Source organism: Cynocephalus volans, chromosome 6, assembly GCF_027409185.1.
Source record: "Cynocephalus volans isolate mCynVol1 chromosome 6, mCynVol1.pri, whole genome shotgun sequence".
Classification (NCBI taxonomy): Eukaryota; Metazoa; Chordata; class Mammalia; order Dermoptera; family Cynocephalidae; genus Cynocephalus; species Cynocephalus volans.
This window is the reverse complement of record NC_084465.1, coordinates 137,276,539-137,304,237: the sequence shown is the minus strand read 5'-3', so window position 1 is coordinate 137,304,237 and position 27,699 is coordinate 137,276,539. Positions and strand designations below refer to the sequence as shown.

The window sequence follows — 27,699 nt, the reverse complement described above, 5'->3', positions numbered from 1 at the left end:
AATGAGGTACATAGTAAAATGGGAGTGGAAAAGTTTTAAGACCAATCTTTGTTTTGTCTATATTGTTTTAATTTTTATAATGAAAAAACACAAGATCACCCAAGTAATCAACTTTTTTTAAAGAAGACAAAAACATTTCAACTTCAACAGAAAGTACCAACCACTATCAACTAAGAAAATCACTTACTTCATCAATAAAGGCTGGTTCCGGCTCTGGTTCTATTGTCTCCACCTGAACTTCATCACTAAATTGTACTGTCTTCTTCTCTGTTTTAACTGTAAAATATGTAAAAGTTAACTTTTTTACTTATAAAGTAATTTATAATTCTATTTCAAAGCACTTTAAACTCCAACAGAGAATTTAGATTTTTCTTATATTCCTATCAAGCTAACAGACTCAATTTAAGTTATTTAACATAACTCAAATAACTGGGTTGGAGATTTAGGCAATAAAGAGAAAATGTTATTTATAAAATTCTGTCAAGATTCCTTAATTTTCTCTTGTAAAGATTTTACGTTTTCCATAAAAGAGACTTCACTAAAAAAAAGGGGGTTATATTTCTGAAACAAAGATTAATCACCTACCACATATGAGAGTTTAATAAATTGGTGGACAAAAAACAAAGTTTTATGACAGCGTAAGTAAATCCTGAAATTTAAAATAAATCCTCTTTTATAATAACCAATCCTTTCAAAGAACTCTTGTTTGAAAAACCACACTAATTCAGTGTAATAAATTGGTAAATAAGCTACATGTTCTCTGGCATGCCACTTGGACTTTTCACTAAGAGAACGACATACAGGCCAACGGCAAACTTTGCAAATGGCCTTGGCAAGGATCTGAATTTTCCAACAAATCAGCCCGTATTTTCTAGTTATATTATACTTTGAACTGAAAAGGTGCTCAGTAAGGGATCAGCAAACCATTGGCAGGAAGCTCATATTTCTCTTGCTCACTAAAGAAACCTTTAAAAACTATTTAACATGACTAGTAAATATAGGGTTATTACTAATATAGCAACCTCCAAATAATACTGAGAGGCACATACAGCTCTAAAGGAATGAACATTTCTGTACTTTTCATCTTTGTATCAATGTGGTCAATTAGAACTCATAAATATATTAAGAATTAAAATGGAAAGGGAAATGGGAGAGGGACAGAATTAAGGAAGAGAAATAAAATTTATTAAACTACTGAATGTGCTATACACTCAATACATTGTTTGGGAGATTCACTGGGGGAATCCTGAGATTCAGTCCTAAGATATGCCCATTTTATAAATAGAGCGGTTTAGAAAGACTAAGAACTCTTGCACAGAAGAAAGATAATAAATGGCAAACGCTGGATTTGTATGCCAACCTATCTTGCTCTACTCTCCTATACTACTGGAATCTGGCCTGTCATTTTACTATGATAACAAGAACTCATATCACTGAAATATTCTGTGCTGTGTGCTTCCATGTAAAATAGAAATAGTTTAATTTCCAACATAAGGAATATATTAATTCCATTCAAGTCACCGTAAAGCAAAATTCTACATACAAAAAAAGTTTCAGCTGATTCATTCTCCCATGGGCGAAAAGAAACATCTGCTATAGACATTTCTGCTTTTTGTATCTTGAGCTATTAACGAATAGAAAGCTGGGATAGCGCTGCATTGGCTGTTACCCGTAAGAGAACACATGGCAGACTTCATATTCTAACAGCTGACAATCCACAAATTTCCAGCCCTTTTCATGATAGGAACTAATACTATTCTGTGTGTGTGTGTGTGTAAAAATATTATTTATATATTTATATGAAAAAGATAAAATGTTTTCACACTATCTTACTGTATCTCTAAAACAAAAACAAGCTAAGCAGGGCAGATATTTCTATCTGACAGGTTAAGTGAAGCAGGCTTCTATATCCTCAAAAAGAATGATGCTATGGGGATCATGTTAGCATTTGTTTTCCAAGCTTGAGAACTATAACCCCATTACATAAGCTCTGAAGCTCCCATTTTTCTTTTAGATTGTCCAGAATGAAACATATGAGAGGAAGAATTCAAAACTCTTATTGAAGCTGAATTGCTATATAATGGAAAAAAGATGAAATGGCTAAAGGATCTACATTAGAGCTTGGATCTTGTCTTGAACAGAAGTCTCTTACAATTTTATCCTTTCTAACAGCTGATTCAAGACCAAAAAAAAAAAAAGCCCCAAAACTCAAAAAACAAAAGGACGACAACAAAACACACACACCACCACCAGCCCAGGTTATGAAAATGGCGGCACACTAGGCAATGCCATTTAAACGAGGTTCTACATGTTTTTGAGTTCTAACAAAAAAGAACTTCATTAAAAGAGTGGATATCAGGAATCTGTCTCTATAAAAGTGACACAAGACAACCTGGCAGTAACTATGAGAGGGTACTGTTTTATCAAAGATCGGTAATTTCTGGTTTGTTGTTCAAGCTTTCTCTTGAAAGAAAAGTGAAGTATCTCTTTACTGTTAATGTATATATTTATGTATCATTTATTCTACAAATATTTACATAGTATGTATTATGGCTAAGATTCAGTACTAGGTGCTCTTGGAAATAAAAAGATAAACTAAAACAGAGATCCTTTCTTAGAATTCTCATAAACTAAAAAAGACCTAAGCACCTCGTGGTTTACAACTTTCTTCAATCCTTCCTATCTGGCATTATAGAGAGATGAGATACTTTGCCAGATAACTGTAGCTTCTCAACTTATACTCAGAAACTCTTTAAAAATGCAAAATATTTCAATTGCTAATAGAAATCTTTCTAGGCTTGAACTTATTTTTCTGTTTGCTGAAACAGAGGGAGATTACGACAAACTTTTCTTGATGACTCAAACTCATCATTATAAAGATTCATTAAAGCACAGTATTCACAGAAATATACTGAACTGTCTCCTAGTTCTTTAACAGATTACTGGCAGTTACATCTCCTGCAGTCTGCCACTAATATTTTTCCTTCATGGCCCCACTTTCTAGTTTATTTCTCCTAGTCAGCAAAGATTTGGAAATCAAATGAAAAATTATTTATATGATTAGTTAAATTATCAGTTAATATGGTGCATTCTGAATATCTAACATGCAGGCTTAGGAAAGCCACTACATTGCTTAGACGTCACTTTTTCGAAGTCTGGGGCTAGAGACTAGAGAAATGGTCCCAACCATTGAACAGGAAGAATTCTCTGAAGTTATAGTACATTTCTACCACCTGATAAAAAAGAATAGGTAATGTATAACTTACATAACTCTTCTTAATGGATCTGTATTTTTACAATGACAACTATATAGATAGATGTATATGATAAAGAAAAGTCCATATTCTGCCTATCTTGGTAGACAGATGATTTGAATACTTAGATTATTTCTGGTAAATAATTTCCTACCTAGGGAACTACACTTTTTATAAACACCTTGGAGGCACTAATATTTGAATGACACTGAGTAAACTCAACTTTCTGGATCATCATCCATTGACAGATTGGAAAATACTTACTCATTTCTGGTTCAGCAGTGAGATCTGCAGTCACAAAATTAGAAGGAAATAACCCTATGCCTTGATGGGTTTCTCCTTTCCACCAGTTGGGATCACTATAATAAACAAAAAAGAACACTTTTATAATAAAGATTTTATTTCTATAAATCTTTACCTTTTATATTTCTTAACTTACAGTATTACCAGATTTGAATCTCACAACAATCCAGTAAAGGAGCCAATGAATGTATCATTATTACAAATAAGAAATGAGGCCTCAGAGAAGGTAACAAGCTATTAAACAAATAATTTATCTTTCTGAAGGTTAGTGAATACTTTGAGAACCTAACAAAAAGCTGAGATCTTTCTCCCAAAAAAGGGGCCCCGCATACTTAAAAACTGTCAATTTCAGGTGGTTCACAGGCTCTAGTGTAAGAACCCTTTGTAATAAGATGTAAAGGTAGGCTGTTAATCTAAGTCTCCATTCCTAGATCATTGCTCTTCCTAGTACATATTAGCAAGTTTTTTTCTCTGACCAGAACACATTACGGAAGATTACACAAGGCTGCTCATAGCACAAAACATTCACAAGGAGCAGACTCCCTCGTGAAAATCCATGTTCACCACTATATTCCCGGTACCTACTATATGGAAAGCAGGCAAGCACTCAATAAATATTTTTTGAAAGAATAAATGACCAAGATTTTGTGCAATTTCCAGCTAATCTGCTCAAACTTCATTTTATCCCACTCAAGAAAATATATTAAAATATAAGTGACATGGTCTGAATGTTTGTGTTCCCCCAAAATTGATACGTTGAAATCCTAACCCCCAAATCATACGTGATGGTATGGGAAGGTGGGACCTCTGGAAGGTTGATTACATCATGAGTGGGATTAGCGACCTTATAAAACAGACCCCATAGAGCTCATTCACCTCTTCTGCCATGTGAGGACACAGGGAAAAGATGGCAGTCTATGAACCAGGATGAAGGCCCTCACCAGAAACCAAATCTGCTAGCACCTTGATCTTGAACTTCCCAGCCTCCTGAACTATGAGAAATAAATTTCTGTTGTTTATAAGCCACCCAGTCTATGGTAGTTTGTTATAACAGCCCAAATGAACTAAGATGATAATAATACTGATACTATAGGAATAACCTTAAATCAATTTAAATTTATTTTTAAAAACCACTGGTAAATTTTATTACTTCATTATCAGTAACAATTAATTTTCAAGTAATAAATCACAGTAAATGTAGCTGTAGTAAAAAAAAAAAAAAGAAAGAAAAAAAGAAAAAAAACTGATGCATTATATCACTTCCCCTAGGAAAATGTAAATGCACAATTCCATGTAAAATGAATTTTTTTCCTATGGATATGCTGTGCTGTAAAAATAAATTCAATAGACTATGCATTTCTTATAAGTTCCATAAATACATATCCACATTCAAAGTATGTTCTAAAACCTTAATTTTTTAAAATAATTTAACAATTTCTATTATTAGAGGGAACCAAAAATAAATAGATTAAACTAGGCCTCCAAAACAAATAAAAAACTACTTAAATAATACATGAGAAAAAAAATTACACTACAAAATGAGAATCCACACAGTATGACACAAGCAAATCAACCAACCATTATACAGAGATAATATCTGGGTCAGTATTTTTTATTATATTTGATAACTGCATTTAACATAATGTGAAATACAAAAATAATAAGTTATACATACTCATATGAATGTTCAATTTAATATTAACCATTACCTGTCATCAAGAACTGTAATAATTTCTCCAGCTTTAAAAGTAAGTTCATTATCTTCGGCAGCTTCAAAGTCATAAATAGCACGAACTTTTCGGCCTTCATGTTGGTGGTTAGTTAAGAGGTTGGATGTGCTTGGATACAAAGTGGAAAGAGTGGTTGACTGCTGCCTTTGTTCCTTCAGGGACAACTCAATGGCTGGTAAATAATGAGTTTTAAAAGGCCCAAAATGTTAATATATCCAACAATCCGAAGAAATGCAAAAAAATATCTCAAGGTAGAAAGTATTCTTTCAATAGTGTAGCTGGAAATCAGGACATATCCTGATTAATATACTGAACAAAAATCATTTTGTCAATTTCATTCATTCATTTACAACTAAAGTTTAAAAATAAACAAATTAACAAAAAATTTGAACAGCATCACTCCTATTTTTACTGAATGGATACAATTTTAATTATACTGGGTAATATAAAGAAACAAACCTTTAGATTCATTTATTTTTACAGCTGCAGGAACCTTATATTTCTTTTCACCTTTTAAATGAATGTTCCCAAAATGATCATCAGAATCCTGGGAAGTCAAAAGTACCAAGCCTCACTTGGTACCTGCCTCAAAGGTAGTATCTGAGAACCTGAATTTTATTGCTCCAAAGGTAACTCTTACGTAATCAGTCCAAAGACTCACCTACTAATCCCCCAAAATAGATCTCAAATGTGTCTCCTCTGTCTCCACCACTACTCCCCAATGCAGACCATCACCATGTGTCACTTGGGCTCTGCAATGTAATCCTAATGCACTGACTACCATGCTTTCAATTCAATGCATAACCCCTTCTATTCTTCCACCCCTGTTCTAGATTGATAAAAGAACTAATATGAAAACAAAACTTTAAAACTGTTAGAAGACAATATAGGAAACTATCTTTTAGGATCTTAAGGTAGGAAAAAAATATCAAAACACAAGAAAAGTAAAAATCATAACAGAAAAGCAAAACATTTTGATTTCAGCAAAACTTAAAACTTCCATTTGATAAAATATACCATTTTAAAGTTAAAATAGAAGCCAAAAACCAGGAGTAGACATCTACAATAGATATAACAGGAAAAAGATTAATATCTAAAATAAAGTCAAATAGCTAGAAAAGAGGAGCTTAAATGTCCTCATTACAAAATAACAATAAATTTTTGTGATAATGCATTTGCTAACTACCCTGATTTGATCACTGTATACATGTATTGAAATATAACTCCACCCCAAATATATGTACAGTCAGTACATTTCAATAAATAAAAATAATAAAATAAAATAAAATAAAGACTTCTACATATCATTATTCAAAAAAATATAAAGACAATTCACCTAAGAGGAAATCAGAATAGTCAATAAACATATAAAAAAGGACTCAACATCACTAGTAATCAAGAAAATAAAAATTAATATAATTGGACGTCATTTTGAACTTAACAGATTTGCAAAAATTAACTCTCAGGGCTGGCCCGTGGCTCACTTGGGAGAGTGTGGTCCTGATAACACCAAAGCCACAGGTTCGGATCCCTATATAGGGATGGCCGGTTAGCTCACTTGGGAGAGCGTGGTGCTGACAGCACCAAGTCAGGGGTTAAAATCCCCTTACCGGTCATCTTTAAAAAAAAAAAAAAAAAATTAAACTCCAACAATATCAAGTGTTGCAAGGAGATTAAAAATAATAATAAATAATAATAATAATATTAATAATAGCTTTCCTACATTGCTGACGGAAGAGGAATCAGACAACCATTTAGCAAAGTTGAAGATGTACTTATCCCATGATCCAACAACACCACTTTTAGTCACACATAATAGAGAAAGTCACATATATATGCACAAGAGAAAATGTAGAACTACAACATTATTTGTTATAGTGAAAAAATCAGAAACAATCCCACTGTCCACCAGTAGGAGGACAGAAAGTGTATACTTATGAGTACACTGGAATATTATATAACAGTTAAAATAAATGAACTTGACTTATATGCCTCATAATAAATAGATCTCAAACATAACATTATATGAAAAAAGCAAATTGCAGATGGTACTTAAAGTGTACTATTTATGAAAAAAAAATTGTTGAACAAAAAATGTACTTCATACTGTTTATAGATATATAGTGTAGTAAAAATATTATAAAAACATAGACTGAAAGAATACATATAATAATAGTTGCCTCTGAGGAGGAGAGAAAAGAAATGACACTGAAGATGAGAGCAAAGTAGATGTCAGCTTTGGCTGTAAAGCCCTATTTCTTTTATTTTAAATATCTCAGGGAAAAAATATTCAGTCAGAGACATATCTTCTTCCCAACATCAGGGACTTAAAAACTCACCTTTTGCTAAATCTTCTTCTTCCTTTTTGTTAGCCACAGTTCCAGGATCCTTGGCTACTAGAGCTGGGCTTGCTTTTGCTTGTTCCGCAGCCTAACACAAGAAAAGGAACACAATATTTGAGGATTGTTCTTGAATTCTCGTACCCTTACCTAATCTAGGAACTTGCAAGACCCTTCTCATCAATCTACCACAGATTTCTGAAGAAGAAAAAAACTCAACTGGAATAGCTTCCTCTTTGAAAGGAAAGGGAGAAGAGTCAGAATAGGGGGAAACAGACTGACAGCAACTGGACAGTTACAGTAGGCAGCCTAAGCACACCAGATTTGTGTAAAGAGGTTAAACTAAAAGCAGATAATATGCAAATCAGAGAAGAAAGACTAAAGGAGATTTTTAAATTTTTAGGAAAATTCTAAAACCAGAAAAGGGGTTGGGAGAGGGAGGAGACGATTATGTTAAAAACAGATAGTTTAAAAAAAATTTTAATATCTATTCAATAGTTACATTTTATTGCTTCCATCAAAAGCCATGATGTTGTCTTTAGGAACTCAGATTTATGTATAAGAATATAAATGCTCATACAAGTCTATTTTGTAAACCAAAATACAAGTAGTTAATTTTAACAGTATATTACTGCCTATGTTAAACATATTTTACATAAGGCAGTGTACAAGTAAATAAATAAATATATAAATTGATTCACAGTTTTGGAATCACAAGCTTCCAAGCCTTAAGGCTCTGTGTTCCTCTGACAACACTTTTAATCATGGTACTACGATATCGGTGGTTAAGAATACAAGTTGTAGAGTCAGGCAGACATGGGTTCAAATCCCAGATCCACCACTTTCTAGCTCTACAACACTGGGCACATTAACCTCTTTGTGCCTCAAGTTCCTTATCAATAAAATGAGGATAATAATAGCACATGCATCTCATGGGAACCTCATAGTCTATTTAAAGGATTAAATTAACACATGTAGTTTCCAAAATCTAAAGAGATAGTGCCCATTCTAGGCTTTAAAAAAAAGTATAATATTATCTCCAGGGGTTTATAATGTATGTAGAGGTAATGCACATGACAACTATAGCATAAAGGATGCTGAGGTGGAAAGTAAATGGACCTGTAAAGTTGCAAGGTTTCTCTACTTCACATCAAATTTTACAAGATTAATTTCAAGTACACTGTGAAAAGTTACAAATGTATACTGTAATCCTCACAGCAACCAATTAAAAAAATAGAATTCCAAAAAATATTCAAATTATCACATATGCAGCACTTAGAACAGTGGCTGGCACATAGTGAGAGGCAATAAATGTCAGCTTCTATTATCTGATTACATACCTGTCTCTACAACCAAACTGTATGCTCCTTGAGGAAATGTGCCTAAACACTACAATCAATAAATGTTGAGTGTATGAAAGGCAAAAGGCAAAATATTCAACATTATAGTAAAATACAATTCTATGTTCTTCACTTACTGTATTTTATATTGCCAAACAAATGCACATTTTTTTTTAGGAAAGCTGATAAGTAAAAAAGCTTTTTAGAAAAGCTTTTTGGAGTTCACCATCAAAACTTTAAGCACCCTCAACTCTGATCCATATCTAATTGTATCTTCTTTAGGTAATGTTTTAATCATCATACACTTCTGAAAATTGAAAGTATGCTTGGTCAGAGACAACCTTCATCATTTATAGGAATTTCTTTTCACAATTTGATGAATTTCACAACATAAACATATTGATCTTTTCCGGTCTGTGAAGAAATTTCTAGTCAAGAAAGGAATGCAGAAACATACTCAGCACTACATTCCTAAAGAACTGCACATTTTTCAAAGTTCTTTTCTATCATCAGGTTCTATGTGTAATAATACTTCTATTAACTAGTCAAATATGTTAGCAGTACTAGCCTTACTTATATCTCTACATCAAAAATTAGTGGTAACAGGGCCGACACCGTGGCTCACTCGGGAGAGTGCGGCACTAGGAGCGCAGCGGCGCAGGGAGCACTGAGGCCGCGGGTTCGGATCCTATATAGGGATGGCCGGTGCGCTCACTGGCTGAGCATGGTGCGAGTGACACCAAGCCAAGGGTTACAATCCCCTTACCGGTCACATACACACAAAAAAATTAGTGGTAACAGAACTGCATCAGCATGAGTTAGGGGACTGAAGCGTGACTTCTCTTAATATTTTTACATTATTTTCTTCTGTACTTGCATAAAAAAAACCACTTGGAAAAATCTTTATATTTTCAGGGGCTTTTTAAAAAGTATGCCTTAACAAAAATCTAGTCTGATAAAATGTAAGATGATGTAAGTTAATGAAGTAACTTTAAAATCTAGAAGGAATTCTGCAGTTGAACCTAGATGATATATTTTTTCATTAAACACAAAGCTCTTTACACATGATTTCCAATGATAAGCTTCTCAGAAACCACTAAAAAAAAAAAAAAATCACCATTCTATCTCATCATGTTTTACTTTATATACATTTTATATATTTCTTACAGCTGAAAGATAGCCAACTACTGTCTAACAAAACTAGCTTTTGCATATTTTATAACATCTAGATCAAAAGCAGAAAAGTAAGTCTTAACCTTACTATTTGCTCTTCTATGTCCTGAATCTTTTGAACAAGAGAATCTAATTTCCCTACTGATCAAGAAATAATGTTCTCACCAGTGTTCATGCCTCTTCTTGTCCTCTGAAGCCTAGTCTGGGCGCACACATAGCCACTAACCTCTACACAAAATGGAAAGCAGGATCAGGTAGTGGAAAGAACACTGGACTGAGAGTGAGTATGCCTGTGTTCTAGTTCCAGGTCTGTCAACTACTAGCTGTGGCCCTGGGCAAGTCATTAACCATTCTGAATCTCAGTTTCCTCATCTGTAAAATGAGGAGATTAGATTAGAGGATCCCTAAAGTTGTTCCCACAGATACCTAAGATTCCAGATTAACCAAACAAGGCTACATATCAAACAGATCATTAATTTTTCTTCTTTCTCTTATAAGGGCAAGTCCCTTTATGGAGTGGAATGCAGTTTTCACTTGCACTGAAAGCTGTACTCTACAGCAGTGCTTCTCAAACTTCAATGTGCATACAGAATCATTTCAGGATCTTGTTAAAATGGAGATAATAAATACATAGGTCTGAAGTGGCACCTGAGATGCTGCATTTCTAACAAGCTTCCAGATGATGCTGATGATGCTGGTCAATGAACCACATTTTGAGTAACAAGTTCTAGAATAGGTATAGAAAATGAAATTCCACTAAGTATGTATCATACACTCTTTAGTTCTCTGCAGTGAGTCTATTCTTTGATAAATAAACATTGTTTCTGTTGTCAAGGAATTTATAATAGTTTAGATTACTCTGCACAAAATTATTCCTTAATTGTATAGATTCAAGAAATTATTCTGAAATTAGTAAAAGCCAGCTATCAATTATAAATGAATACTTCTCAAAGACATAATTTATCATTGTAAAACTAATCATAAACCAAATTTTTTCAATTAAAAAGAAAAACATCCTTTGCTTCCTTCCTCTCCCAGATATATTTCTGGGTTTTCTCATCTCATGGGCACTCAGACGAACTGGAAATGTCTTGGGAAGAAAGTCTAGCTAGGTCTGAATGAATGTAAATAATCTACATGACTCCTTGAAGTGAGCAAAAGCCCTTATATAAGCCCTCCACAACTGAGAGTTTTGTGTTCATGGTTTCACACCACTCATAATCTACCCCAATCCATACAGTGGGAAGAGACAGTATAGTAAATAACCACATATTTTAAGCCCACTTGACTAGTTGGGTATCCTAAAGGATGGTTACCCAGAATACAAAAGGAATAAAAAAAAGATACCACTTGATTTTTTTTTCTATATGACCTACAGATTGATCTCACTATATAAATAATTTTTTCAAAGAAAAGGGAGGAGGAGGAGGAAAGTGAAAATACCTGAGAGCCAACAGCTGGGAATGTAACTCCTTGTTCCTTAAGGTTCTTAATCATTGCCGATATTAGACTAAGCTGTGGATCATTCTTAAATTCATCTGTCCATTCAACCATAAGAGCCTTTAATTTTTCACATACTTTAGGATGACCCTAACAAACAGAAAAAAAATTTAATGAAAAAATACCAATTTCATGGCTAAGGATTTAATACAGACACCTTAAATATAAAAAGTATAAGGTATTATAGGCCTCTTTTTGAATCACAAATTACTCCTAGCTATAGACTCATGAAAATAAGAAAATATAGTTGGTTACTAGAAGTAAACTAATGTTATTTTCACACTATAAAAAGAACAATAGAAGACACCACCATATATATATCACTTCAAAATTAAAACATTAAATATATAATATCTTATTTTGGAGATCAGAAAGACAAGACTTTTCAAAGTATTTTGCAACTAAGCAAGCTTTGTACAACAAAAAGACAAAACAAGTAGTTTACTTTGTATTGCTTTTTGCAGACCAAAAAAAAAAAAATTGGAAGGACAGAACAAATGGTATGGTTTCTTTACTTCTAATTGCTGACTTTTAATGTTCATGACTGTGCTTTTTCCCATGGTGCTTAAGTATTTGAGGCTTGTTTGAATACGCTGCATCTTAATCATGTTGGAAACTTCATTTCTTCAAAATAACATCCCCCCTTAAGTATAAAACCAATATGTTCATTGTAAAAAAATCTGGAAAAAAAGTAGTACACTTTTATATACGCAATTTTTTCCAAAATAGTATACTACTACATAAAAGTGTGTATATTGCATCTTCACTTAAATTATAGAAAACATAATATTAGAATCTCTTCATAAACAGTTGTACATTTTGATGGGCATTCAGGACATTAAAAGACAATATTTATTAATTAGTAAAAAATAACTAAATATGCCAAAACAAAACAGAAGAGGAAAAGAACTATCACATAATCATGTTTAAAAAATAGAGAATTTAAAATTCTTATCACATTTCTGCACTGCTTTTTTCTACTACAACCTAAAACTACTTATTTTTCCCTTAAAAAAAAAATGAGGCATTTTCCTGTGTAACATTTTAAAATTTTTTCTTGATGTATAACACCCCACCAATCCCAGAAAAAAAAGACAGAAATAATAGAACGCACACATTTTTACTGGGAAAACACATATTACTAATTTAAATTTTTTAAATTCCTTGAATTGTGGGATGTAAATTCTTTATTCCACATGCAATTGGGTAGGCAGTTGTAGGGTTCCCCAGTTCCCTCCACTTTCTTTCTTTGTCTTGTTTGAGAAACACAGAGACCCTTGACCATTCTGTGACCCAGTCAGCTCCATGTTTTCCCCCACAGGCTTGGACCTAAATTGGGGCCTTGAACATTCCCACGTTTCAGGTTGTTGCCTGAAACATGTTGCTAAACACACAGACACTAGCCCTGGCTCTCAGCCAAATTCCTTAAACCCTCATATAAACTCCATAACCAGACCCCCACATTACAGATATACCTAGGTAGAACAACTCTTTTCTCAATGTCTGTCATGGCTGAGGACAACGCAGCCCTCTTTATGTAAGTTCCCCTAATAAATGCTTTGGACTGATCATCATGGAATTTAGTGCTTCTTTATTTGGAATGCCAACTGGTCCCACCTCTGGACAGTTTGAGGCAGTCCCTTGCACAAACTCCCCTACCACCACTTTTGGTGCAAAAGAACAGCACTACAGTATCAAAATCCTGTGATGGCCAGGTAGTGGCCTTACTCATATCAAGATGAAAACTCTGCAATGCCATACTCTTTTGGCAGTATTTCTGAAGGGTTCTACATTAGAAAATACCTCTGTGACTACAAAAATAATTATAAAAACTGCCTAAAACAGACTGATATAATTTAGAAATACATGTTTCCTCATCACATGAAAGGAATAATAGGGAAAAAAGGTTAAATATACTTTAATATGGCTTGAAAAAAACCAACTCTCAAAGTTATGTGAATTTGCAGTCTCTTCAGAAAAACACATTTACTTTTATATTGGATAGACACAGCCTAGAAAGGGTTATTAAAAAAAAAAAAAGCACAGAATAATTCTTTGTGATTTAAAATGTAAAAAATCATAAACTACCTGAAGAAAGAAGACTGCCTTTATTTATTTCTGCAAGTAATGTTTCTTACCTTATTTAATACGTTGCTTACTTCACTAGCAAAATCTCTTGAACATACTTCTAAATGAAAAATTTTGCCACAGTTTGATACACATGCTCCTAGAAGCTAAAAACATAAAATTAGAAGTTAAAAGGACTCAGTTTTGGCAGATACTTTTGTGGTACATTTTAAAATGAAACCACTTACAGTCAAAGCTTGCATAGCAACATGAGGATCTTTGTGGTTCACCCTCCTCATAATAGACCGAAGACAATCTTTAGGTCTAAAAAATCAGAAATATGACAATTAATTAATAGTACATCCAGGTACCCCCCCTCCCCCACAACTGTCATAGGAAACAGACTACCATACAAAAGAATATGGTCAAGTAGAGAAGTTTAATTTATACTCATGACAAGTTTGGAAAACTGTTCACTAACTAGTTCCTTTAAATTTTTCAAACAAAATTAACAGGATCTCTTACTTAGCAATCATAGATTAGGCATTTCAGGCTAATTCTAGATGAAAAAAAGTTTTAAAGATAAAATAGTAGGCAAGACTTCCACTTCCAACCATGATGGAATAACTGGAAGCAGACTTATACCCCTGCTGTAAGCAATTAGAAAACTGGGGGGAAAAAAATTAAAATATATTTGAAGCAACTATTTGGGGATATTAGGCCATAGGCAGCACTGAATAATTAATCCCCAAGAAGGAAAACAAATTAGATAAGCCCGAGGTTTGCCTCAACTTTCTGCCTAGAGGCACTTTCCAAATATCAGTGCAGATTTTCTGCCTAAAGGAAGTTTCTCAATCTCAGTGCAAGGAAGGTAAACCCCAAGAAGAGCACAGTGATATCACTGAGTTGAGCAGAAAGAAATCAGAATTCAGGAGGGCTGAGGGAGCTGAAATTTTCAGGACAGAGTAGAAGGTGCTACATGAAGTAAGAGTTCTAGATAACTGCATAAGGATCTACTTAGGTCTGCTGTAGAAAAAAATCACGCATGCATAGGTGAAAAACTCCATGTGACTGGGTAAAAAGTGACTGAGAGTTACATGCCAAAGAGTTCCCAAAGCTCACATAGTTGTCAGAGCTCATACCAAAGTAGAGAATCTTTGTTGAATATCCTTAACATTCAGTAGATACACCAGAATATTTAGGTCCTAGCAATGAGGCTAAACTATCCCTAAATCCACTCTACAACAACTTAAAAATAAGCCCTAGATGGATGTAACAACTTCTGAAAGAATAAAGTCCAACACTTTTTAACAGGAAAACAACAAAACTTGGCACTCAACAATATTAAGCTGCAAATACCAACATTCAATAAAAAATTACTAAACATGTATGAAGCGGAAAACTGTGACACACGACTAGGAGAAAATTCAGTCAATTCAAAATACAGAAATACCAGAGATAAGCTATTGTAAGTATGCTCAAGGATGTACAAGAAATCACCAACATAATGAGGAAAGAAATCGTATATTAAAAAGAACCAGCCAGCCAACCACTCCAGAAATGAAAAAGATCTAAAATAAAAAATCAATTGGATGGAATTAATCAGATAAGAACAAAAGATCAGTAAGCTTGAAAACAAGCTGAAAGTATACAAACTGAAGTACAAAGAGAAAAAAAGGCTAAAATAATTTGGGTCAGCACTTAAAATATTTTTAAAAGAGAAATGGAAATAAAGCCATAAAAATATTCAGTTGATACAGAAAAGACAAATGGAAATAAAAAAAAAAAAGAAGAAGAAGAAACAGACACAAATCATCTAGAAAAATGACAGATTATGATTTTAATCCAACCACATCAATAAATTACTTCAGTAGTTTTCGCAACAAGGAATACTAACAGGCATACAGGGTGACATTACATAATTATAAAAGGTTAATTCAAGCAAACAATTCTAAATGTGTATATACAAAATAACAGAACTTCAAAATATGAGGGTACTTCAAAAAAGTTCATGAAAAGATTCATATTATCATTCAATTCTATTTTTCCACAAACTTTTTGAAGTACCCTTGTATATAAAGGAAACACTGATGGAACAGAAAAGAAAAATGGTCAAATCTATTGGATTCAACATACCCTTCTCAATAATTTGATAACACAAGACCCCCCCCCCAAATATTGATATGGAATACCTGAACAACACTATCATGCAACTTGACCTTACTGACATAGACCAATCCACCCACCCATGACATAATACACATTTTCTCAAGTGCATGGAAAATTAACCAAAATAGACCACATTCTGAGATAGAAAACAAATGGCGACAAATTTAAAAGAACAAAAATCATACTTTCTTTGACAGCAACAGAATTAAACTATAAATTGATAACAAAATAATAGCAGGAAAATCCCCAAATATTTGGAAATCAACCACCACACACTTGAATAACACTTAGGTCAAATGAAATCAGAAGACCATGGTTTCACTTGAGGACTTGAAAATGAAAGCAGACTATCAAGTACTCTGTACAGGAATAATCACAGTGGCTCTATTCATAAAAGCCAAAAACTGGATACAATCCAAATGCCCACCCTCAAGTGAATGGATAAATAAATTGTAATATATTCGTACAATGTAATACCTCTTAGCAATAAATGGAACTACTGATACACACAAAAACATGAATTCATGTTTGAAATATATTCAGTGCCAGACACATGAGTACTTACTACACAATTTCATTTCATGAAATTATGGAAAATAAAAATTTAATCTCTAATGACAAAACACAAATCGGTAGTTGCCTAGGGTGGAAGGAACTTTTGGAAATGATTAAATGCTCTCTATCTTGATCGGGGTTGTGATACTTATATAGGTGTATATGTTTGTCAAAACTCATAAAACTATCACTGTACACTTACAAGAGATGCATTTTATTGTAACAGCAGGCCAAGCATGTATTTCATGGTGTTGCTACATGATAATTAATAATAATAGTAATGCAAAGGAACTGCAACCTATAGGAACATCTATGTGTTTAGGTTTTCAAAAATTTACATAAGCAAAGAACTCAATCATTGTTAAAACATTCACAGTAAACTGAGTCTTAGAAAAGTTCAGTTCCTTGCCCATGATACCAATTACCAGGAAGTAACAGGCACAAACAAGATGCAAATCTATCACTCTAAACATACTATGTTCTGACCACAGATCTGCTTTCCAATTAAGAAAGATAACATAAGCAGGGGGTTCTTTCTATAAGTCAATGGAAGATAGCCTCAAAGTATTAAATCATCAGATTGAAATGATATATATTTTACTCTAATAACACAATATCTATGTAATATTCCACCCAAAACCAGCAGAATATTCATTCTTCTCAAGTGCATATGGAGCACTATGCAGGATAAACAATATGCTAGGCCATAAAACAAGTCTGTATAAATTTAAAAAGATAGAAATCACAGAAAGCATGTTCTCCAAACACAAGAAAGAAACTAGAAATCAATAACATCATTTTTTTCAGACTTTCAAGATGGCGGTGCCTGCGGTGGCTGGCGCGGAGTAGCTGAGGTGGAAAAGGCGGCCACTGGGCCTCAGGCAGCCGAGAAACTTGTGGACCTTCCTCTTGCCATCTCTTAATGGAGGACCGCTGCTGCTGGCCGGTCGTGGGGGGTGACCGCCACTTTGCCCCCGGCAGGAGAGGCTGCCTCAATTACAGGCAACAGCTTTGAAGTGTGGAGCAGGAAAAGAACTGTTTCTTAGCTGCAAAAGTGAGTCTCGAAACAGGGAACACGGCGCCAGGGCTGCTGTGGATGCAGCCAGGATCCCGGAGGCCGGGGCCGCGCTGAAGGCGACCAGCTGCCCTATTCAGGATTCGAGGTTTCAGGCCGGCATTAAAGAAGATTACTGGGAGCGCCCGAGCCGCGCCGCGACTGAACAGCCTGAGGCGGCAGCGGCCGAGAACGGGGAAGGTGCAAACCAGAGACAGAGAGTGAGCGCCCGACCTGGCACAGCACTGTGAGTGACCCCTGGACCAGTCCTGTGGGCGGCAGAAGCCCACCCGACTCCCGCCTGCATCACCAGGCCACTCACCGCCTCGGTGCTGCCTCCATTTTCCCTGGTGCGGGCAGCTCCGCCCCGCTCGGCCATCACTGAGCCCTCCCACTTGCTTGGCCTGGCGCAGGGCTTTCCAGAGCCTACAGGCCGGCCTCCCCTCCTACTCCCTCCGTGGTTCTCTGGCGGGTTGGTGGCGTGGGGCGTCCCCGGCCAGTATTGGGAGGGCAAGGAAGTACGGGCGGGCCGACTGTCACTCCACCGCACCGTGGACTCTGGCCCCCCGGTAAACTTCCTGTTACTGGGAGGCAGATACCATCTCTGCGGCCACCAGTTCGGAAAAAAGCCTAACGAATTTCTGGTTGGGAATAGTGTGGTAGGAGAGTTCCCAGGTCCGCTTGAACCTGCTGGAGAGCTGGCTGCAGGCGGGCGCTAGACTCGGTTTATACCGGGGGGATACAAAGTTGAACAAGTCCCGAGAAAGATCTACACAGTGCTACAAAGGCACCCAGAGTGACCGGTCGTCTGTGCCTAGCAGAAACCTGGTAGACTTCCTGGGCGAGGCGGTGCCGAGCAGGGTCTTGAAAGCCCAGCTGATAGACAAGGGTTGCAGAAGACACGCCCCAGCCCAGCACAGTGCGCACAGAGTGGGGAGACGTGGGGCCAGGGAGGCGGAGACTCGAAAGAAACCACACACCCTGTGGGGTTGCCACTGCACGATCCAACAGCCTGGGCCAGAGCACACGGAACAGGGAGAAGTCCTGCACAGGAAGTGAAAACTCAATAGCGATCACACACCCTGTGGTACCTGATCCACCAGCCCAGCAGAGTCCAAGCTGACCAGAAAGGTGGCTCCCCGGAGAAGCCCAAGACCCGAGGCAACCACACACACAAGGCACTAGAGGCCAACTAAGCAGCCACGGAGGTAGCCATACGAAATTGGCAACCACAGCAACATCCTAGTTATTCATTAGTCTCAAACTGGTGGACTGTGAAACCCCCTGCCACAATGAATAAACATCAAAAAAAAGAAACCAGAAATACAAAAAAATCAAGAAAGTACACCACCAAAAGTTAATAAATCTCAAACTCTAGATCCTATAGAACAAGAAGCCCTTGAAATGACTGACAAGGAATTTCGAGTGATAATTCTAAGGAAACTGAATGAGATACAAGAAAACACAGCTAGACATCATGATGAAATAAGGAAAAGTATACAGGATCTGAAAGAGGAAATGTACAAAGAAATCAATGTCCTGAAAAAAAATGTAGCAGAACTTGCTGACCTGAAGAAGTTATTCAGCGAAATAAAAAACACAACGGAGAGTTTAACCAGCAGGCTTGTCGAAGTTGAAGAGAGAACCTCTGAACTTGAAGATGGGCTGTTTGAAATAACACAAGCAGACAAAAAGAAAGAAAAAAGAATCAAGGACATGGAAGAAAATCTGAGAGAGATATCAGACAACCTTAAGCGCGCAAATATCCGAGTCATGGGTATTCCAGAAGGGGAGGAAAATGGAGATTCCATTGAAAACATATTCAAAAAAATAGTGGCAGAAAACTTCCCAGGTATAGGAAAAGTCACAGATCTTCAGATCCAGGAAGCTCAACGATCTCCAAACGTATTCAACCCAAAAAGGCCTTCTCCAAGACATGTCATAGTCAAATTGGCAAAACTCAGAGACAAAGAGAGAATCTTAAAAGCTGCAAGAGAGAAGCGTCAAACCACCTATAAGGGAGCACCAATCAGGCTAACATCAGACTTTTCATCACAAACCCTAAAAACTAGAAAGGAATGGGATGATATTTTCAAAATACTAAAAGACAAAGATTGCCAGCCAAGAATACTCTACCCTGCAAGGCTATCCTTCTGAAATGAGGGGCAAATAGTATATTTCTCAGACAAACAAAAACTGCGGGAGTTCACTACCACACGATCACCCTTACAAGAAATCCTCAAGGGAGTACTGGGTTTGGTTCCTGAAAAATAACTACCACTGCACTAAAAAAACCCAAGAAAAATCAAAACTCACTAGTATAATAAAAATGGCATCCATGAAGAGATAACAAGCAAACAAAAATGCTATCTACAACCTAAGGAACCAACAAACACAGAAACCAAACAGTAAATCAGAAAGCAAGGAACAAAAGACACCTAAGACAACCAAACAACTAACAAAATGCTAGGAATAAATCAACACCTTTCAATAACAACTCTTAATGTAAAAGGCTTAAATTCCCCAATCAAAAGACACAGACTGGCTGACTGGATCAAAAAGCAGGACCCAACTATATGCTGCCTACAAGAGACCCACCTCACCCATAAAGATTCACACAGACTAAGAGTGAAAGGATGGAAAAAGATTTACCATGCAAACAAAAAAGAAAAACGAGCTGGAGTAGCTATTCTTATAACTGACAAAATAGACTTTAAACTAAAAACCATAAAAAGAGAGAATGAGGGACACTACTTAATGATAAAAGGACTGATCCATCAAGAAGACATAACAATCATAAATATGTACGCACCCAATGTTGGAGCAGCCAGATTTATAAAACAAACTCTAATAGACCTAAAGAAGGAAATAGACACTAATACCATAATAGCAGGGGACCTGAATACCCCACTGTCAATATTAGACAGATCATCTATGCAAAGAATCAGTAGAGAAACACAAGATCTAAACAATACTCTAGACCAATTGGAATTGGCAGATATCTACAGAACATTCCACCCAACAACCTCAGAATATTCATTCTTCTCAGCAGCACATGGATCATTCTCCAGGATAGATCACATATTAGGTCACAAATCAAGTCTCAATAAATTCAAAAAAATTGGAATTATCCCATGTATCTTCTCAGACCACAATGGATTAAAACTAGAAATTAATAACAAACGAACCTCTGGAAACTATACAAACACATGGAAATTAAACAGCATTCTACTCAATGACATATGGGTCCAAGAAGAAATCAAGCAGGAAATCAAAAAATTTATTGAAACTAATGAAAACAATGATACATCATACCAAAACCTGTGGGATACTGCAAAAGCAGTATTAAGGGGGAAATTTATTGCATTAAATGCTCACCTCGGAAGAATGGAAAGATGGCAAGTGAACAACCTAACACTTCACCTTAAAGAACTAGAAAAACAAGAACAATCCAAACCTAAAGTTAGCAGACGGAAAGAAATCATTAAGATCAGAGCAGAACTGAATGAAATTGAAAACCAAAAAACAATTCAAAAGATCAATGAATCAAAAAGTTAGTTTTTTGAAAAGATAAATAAAATTGACAAACCATTAGCATGGCTAACAAAAAAAAAAGAAGAGAGAAGACTCAAATAACAAAAATTAGAAATGAAAAAGGCGATATTACAACTGATTCATCGGAAATACAAGGAATCGTTCGAGACTACTATAAACAACTATACGCCAACAAGTTTGAAAATCTGGAGGAAATGGATAAATTTCTGGACACACACAAGCTCCCAAAACTGAACCATGAAGACGTAGAAAATTTGAACAGACCAATAACAATAAAGGAGATTGAAGCTGTTATCAGAAGGCTCCCAACAAGGAAAAGCCCAGGACCAGATGGATTCACAGGAGAATTTTACCATACATTCAAAGAGGAATTGACACCGATTCTTTACAAACTATTCCAAAAGATTGAAACGGACGCAAATCTCCCAAACTCATTCTATGAAGCAAACATCATCCTGATACCAAAACCAGGTAAAGATATAACCAAAAAAGAAAACTGCAGGCCGATATCCTTGATGAATATAGATGCAAAAATCCTCACTAAAATACTAGCAAACAGAATACAGCAACACATACGAAAAATTATTCACCACGATCAAGTGGGATTCATCCCAGGGATGCAAGGTTGGTTCAACATATGCAAATCAATAAATGTGATACACCATATTAATAAACTCAAACACAAGGACCATATGATCATCTCTATAGATGCTGAAAAAGCATTTGATAAAGTTCAGCACTCATTCATGACAAAGACCCTCTATAAGTTAGGTATAGAGGGAAAGTATCTCAACATAATTAAAGCCATATATGACAAACCCACTGCCAATATCATCCTGAATGGGGAAAAGCTGAAAGCTTTTCCTTTAAGAACAGGAACTAGACAAGGATGCCCACTCTCACCACTCCTATTCAACATAGTGTTGGAAGTACTAGCCAGAGCAATCACAGAAGAGAAGGAAATAAAGGGCATCCAGATTGGAAAAGATGAAGTCAAACTGTCCCTGTTTGCAGATGACATGATCCTATATATTGAACAGCCTAAAACCTCTACAAAAAAACTCTTGGAATTGATAAATGATTTCAGCACAGTAGCAGGATACAAAATCAACACACAAAAATCAGTAGCATTTCTTTTCTCCAATAGTGAACATGCAGAACGACAAATCAAGAAAGCCTGCCCATTTACAATAGCCACCAAAAAAATAAAATACTTAGGAATTGAGTTAACCAAGGAGGTAAAAAATCTCTATAATGAGAACTACAAACCACTGCTGAGAGAAATTAGAGAGGATACAAGTAGATGGAAAGATATTCCATGCTCTTGGATTGGAAGAATCAACATAGTGAAAATGTCCATACTACCCAAAGTGATATACAAATTCAATGCAATCCCCATCAAAATTCCAAAGACAGTTTTCTCAGAAATGGAAAAAACTATCCAGTCATTTATATGGAACAATAAAAGACCACGCATAGCCAAAGCAATGCTGAGCAAAAAAAATAAAGCGGGAGGCATAACACTACCAGACTTTAAGCTATACTACAAAGCTATAATAACCAAAACAGTATGGTACTGGCATAAAAACAGACACAATGACCAATGGAATAGAATAGAGAATCCAGAAATCAACCCACACACTTACTGCCATCTGATCTTTGACAAAGGCACCAAGCCTATTCACTGGGGAACGGACTGCCTCTTCAGCAAATGGTGCTGGGATAACTGGATATCTATATGCAGGAGAATGAAACTAGACCCATACCTCTCACCGTATACTAAAATCAACTCAAAATGGATTAAGGATTTAAATATACACCCTGAAACAATAAAACTTCTTAAAGAAAACATAGGAGAAACACTTCAGGAAATAGGACTGGACACAGACTTCATGAACACGACCCCAAAAGCACGGGCAACCAAAGGAAAAATAAACAAATGGGATTATATCAAACTAAAAAGCTTCTGCACAGCAAAAGAAACAATTAAGAGAGTTAAAAGACAACCAACAGAGTGGGAGAAAATATTTGCAAAATATACATCTGACAAAGGATTAATATCCAGAATATACAAGGAACTCAAACAACTTTACAAGAAGAAAACAAGCAACCCAATTAAAAAATGGGCAAAAGAGCTAAGCAGGCATTTCTCTAAGGAAGATATACAAATGGCCAACAGACATATGAAAAAATGCTCAACATCACTCAGCATCCGGGAAATGCAAATCAAAACCACACTGAGATACCACCTAACCCCAGTTAGGATGGCTAAAATCCAAAAGACTCTGAACGATAAATGCTGGCGAGGTTACGGAGAAAAAGGAACTCTCATACATTGTTGGTGGGACTGCAAAATGGTGCAGCCTCTATGGAAAATGGTATGGAGTTTCCTCAAACAACTGCAGATAGATCTACCATACGACCCAGCTATCCCACTGTTGAGAATATACCCAGAGGAATGGAAATCATCAAGTCGAAGGTATACCTGTTCCCCAATGTTCATCGCAGCACTCTTTACAATAGCCAAGAGTTGGAACCAGCCCAAATGTCCATCATCAGATGAGTGGATACGGAAAATGTGGTACATCTACACAATGGAATACTACTCAGCTATAAAAACGAATGAAATACTGCCATTTGCAACAACATGGATGGACCTCAAGAGAATTATATTAAGTGAAACAAGTCAGGCACAGAAAGAGAAATACCACATGTTCTCACTTATTGGAGGGAGCTAAAAATTAATATATAAATTCACACACACACACACACACACACACACACACACACAAAACCGGGGGGGGGGGGAAGAAGATATAACAACCACAATTACTTGAAGTTGATACGACAAGCAATCAGAAAGGACATTGTTGGGGGGAGGGGGAGGGAGAAGGGAGGGAGGTTTTGGTGATGGGGAGCATTAATCAACCACAATGTATATCGAGAAAAAATAAATAAATAAATAAATAAATAAAAGAAATCAATAACATAAGAAAATTTGGGAAATTCAAACATGTGAAAATTAAACAACATACTCCCAAATAGCCAACATGATAAAGGAAAAAAAAAAAAAAAACAAATCACAAGGGAAATTAGAAAATACTTTGAGACAAATGAGAAGGAAAACATAACAAAACAAAACTTTGGGGATGTAGTAAAAACAGAGTTAGAGGGAAATGTATATCTGTAAGCACCTATGTTAAAAAAAAGATCTCAATACTACCTCATACCCATGAGGATGGCTACTATCAAAAAAGAAAAGAAAAAAGAAAATAATGTGTTGACAAGAATGTGGAGAAACTGTATCACTTGTGCACTGTTGGGAGAATGTAAAACTATACAGGTGCTGTGGAAAACAGTATTACAGTTCCTCAAATAATTAAAAATAGAATTACCATATACTACAGCCATTTTACTGTGGGTACATACCCCAAAGAATTGAAAGCAGGATCTTGAGGATATATTTGTACACCCATGTTTATAACAGAATTATTCACAATAGCTAAAAGGTGGAAACAACCTAAGTGTCCACCAACAAATGAATGGATAAGCAAAATGTGGTATAAACATACAAGGGTATTTCAAAAAGTTCACAGAAAGATCTGTATTATCTTTCAACTCTATTTTTCTATGAACTTTTTGAAGCACCCTCATATGCGGAATATTATTCAGCCTAAAAAGGAAGGAAATTCTGACATATGCTGCAACTTGGATGAACCCTGAGGACATTATGCTAAGTGAAATAAGCCAGTCACAAAAGGCCAAATACTGTATGATGGCATTTATATGAGATGCTTAGAGTACTCAAAATCATAGAGACAAAAAGTAGAATGAATTGTGGTTGCCAAGGGCTGCGGGGGGGGGGATGATAAGTTATTGTTTAATGGTTATAGGATTTCAGTTTTACAAGATGAAAAGAGCTCTGAAAATGGATGGTGATAATGGCTGCAAAAAAATTATTAATGTACTTAATACCACCGAACTGTAAACTTAAAAATGGTTAAGATGGTAAATTTTATGTTAAATATATTTCACCACAATGAAAAAAAAAAAAAGAATGAAGTACTGATACATGCTACAACATGGATGAACCTTGAAAATATTACATTAAGTGAAAGAAACTGGTCACAAAAAAACATACTGCATGACTCCATTTATATGAAATATCTAGAATAGGCAAATCCATAGAGATAGAAAGTAGATTAGTGGTTGCCAGGGATGAGATGAGGAAGGAATGAGAGTAACTGCTAATGGGTACGGGGTTTCTTTTTGGGGTGACGAGTGTTCTAGAATTAGGCAGTTATGATGGTTGCACAAACTTCTTATACTAAAAACTAAACTGTGTAAAGAACTTTTAGAACAGTGACTTTTATGGTTTGTGAAATATACATATTTATAATATATAAATAAACACACATACATATTTACAAAAGAAAACACATTTTTCAAGCAATTTGAACTCCAACGAGCCATGGACAACATGGCCAGTAAAAACAATTATCTAAAAACTGGTTTTTTTAAGAACTGAAAATACAATTACTAAGCACTATAATACATTTTTAAAAATCTTTTTAAATAATTATAGGGAAAAATTAAGATAAAAGATAAAATTCCTGTTCTTAAAAATGTTTGTCTATTGAGAAGCTCTTCACCTAAATAGCGTGGAAAAAAAGGGAAAACAAATAAACAAAGGAAGTAATATTTATTGAATGACTGTTGTGTCAAGTACTCAACTTTTTTTGTTCTAAAACTCTTTTTTCTTCTACCCTATGGATTTTGTATAATATTATAAGTTTCAGACAGCAGCATCATTAGACTGAAGAAACAACATACTATAACACTATTACTTAGATTTTGTCTTTTTCACAGTTGGACTTATTTTAGGAGCCAGAATCTGTGACCCCATGCTAATTTCTGAAGTTGTGAAAACCATGGTAACACACAAAAAACACAAAGCTATCATTTAAAAGTACTGGTAAAGTCTAAATATAAAAAGAATTATCTGAATATTAAAATTAAAACCATCAAAAAATTAACAATCCAAAGATGATTCAGCTCAATGAATGAACATTTTAGAAAATAATTTTTGATACTTGCTTTACTTCCAAATTTTTGAATGAAATTTCTCATGTATTTTCTTTGAAAACCTCTTTTTCTTAAAAGTAAGAAGTCTAAACTGTGGTGACTTTTGGAAATGGCAGTAGGAAAAGAGGCTTTGAAATGAACTATTGCTTTTTATTTCATACATTTCTATATTGTTTAAATGTTTTACCACAGCCAATTTTAAAAACCAAGGCAAAGATATCTCTAGCACCAAAACAAAGTTGGCCATTGTACCATAAAAAGGACAGAGCTGCAAAGCCAATTAGAATGCTTGTAAGTGCTGATAAACATTTTATATATGTCAACATGGCCGTATCATTTTAGATGCAACATAAGCTAAAAAAAAAAAATCCCTTCAAAATTGTGTATAAAACTGACACTATTCAACAACAGAACTGACCCACAAAAATCTCAGCATTAACTATCTCATTCAGCTCCATGCATTTTTTTTTCAATCCAGTTTTTCAGTATTTCCACAACACAATAAGTAAAACTGAAGTTTTATATACATAATATGAATCTGGGCTGACCTCAGTGACTTACTTGACCAATAGAATGTAGTAGTAGAAGCGACATTCTGAGACTTATAGTTAGTTCATAAGAAGACATGTAGAATATACCTGGGTCTTTATTAACACTGGTGCTAGCCATACTAGGAATCCGCCCCAGGCAAGTCTTCAGAAGACTTCAGTCCCAGCCATTCTCTGACTACTTCAGGGAGAAGCCAAGTAAGAACTACCCAGCTGTTCACTCACATAACAATGAGAAATAATAATAAACTGCTCTTTTAAGCCACTAAGTTTTAGGATAGTTTGTTATTTAGCAAGGGGTAACTATAACTAGAACTGCTAATAAAGTGTGCTGATAGCTGTTAGCTTTGAACAGTAGTACTAAATTGTACTATTTAGAATTCAGTTTTATTTTCATCCTTTTTTAAAAATAAAATTTACAAGGAAAAAGTCAGGCTTACAAAGCCCATCTATGAATCTCTTCTCTAGATCACTCCCCCAAAACGCTGTGCTCTTTCTGACCTCCAGTGCCCCTTTCTCAATACTCTCCCACTCTGCTGTTCTTAGCAAATGCTTACTCACCCTACAGGTCATGTCTTAAACATCTCTTGAACTGAGAAACTTAGTTCCTTAACTGCTCCCCAACATCAAGCTAAGCCAGGAATATTAGGTATTCTAGCTGCAAACTTAATTATCAAGCTAATGTTGCCAGATAACAATTGTAACAATAATAGTTAACACTTAGAGCCCACCTACTTTTGTGCTAGATGCTATGCTTCACAAGCAGACAGTCTGATTCCAGTGTCTGTACTCTTCCCAACTATGTGATAAAGCTTTGGCACTTCTCACCTTGTTTGGTTGGGTTTTCCTTTAATTGTTTACCTCCCTTTCTTGAAGGTTCCTAGAGCCAGGGCCGAGAGGTATATCGTCCATCCCTGGCTTGCTCCTCTTTAGCCATGACCTCTGGCACATAATAAGTTCTCAGCTGACATTTTAGAGAACAAAAATAAAAACTATTTAGCAACCACTGTTGCTCTCCAGAGACTGA

At 35.5% G+C, this 27,699-nt stretch overlaps 1 protein-coding gene across 4 annotated transcripts in view; it reads right to left on the bottom strand.

Moving 5' to 3' along the window:
- Nucleotides 1–27,699, bottom strand: part of STAM (signal transducing adaptor molecule) — a 73,233-nt gene that overhangs the window by 14,595 nt on the left and 30,939 nt on the right. For all 4 annotated transcript variants that reach the window (XM_063099002.1, XM_063099005.1, XM_063099003.1 and 1 more), the window contains 7 exons: nt 13,955–14,030; nt 13,778–13,873; nt 11,583–11,729; nt 7,627–7,717; nt 5,267–5,459; nt 3,519–3,613; nt 188–276 (listed from right to left, as the gene is read on the bottom strand). In XM_063099002.1, coding sequence (XP_062955072.1) covers nt 188–276; nt 3,519–3,613; nt 5,267–5,459; nt 7,627–7,717; nt 11,583–11,729; nt 13,778–13,873; nt 13,955–14,030 — 787 coding nt within the window. The remainder of the gene's footprint in view (nt 1–187; nt 277–3,518; nt 3,614–5,266; nt 5,460–7,626; nt 7,718–11,582; nt 11,730–13,777; nt 13,874–13,954; nt 14,031–27,699) is intronic.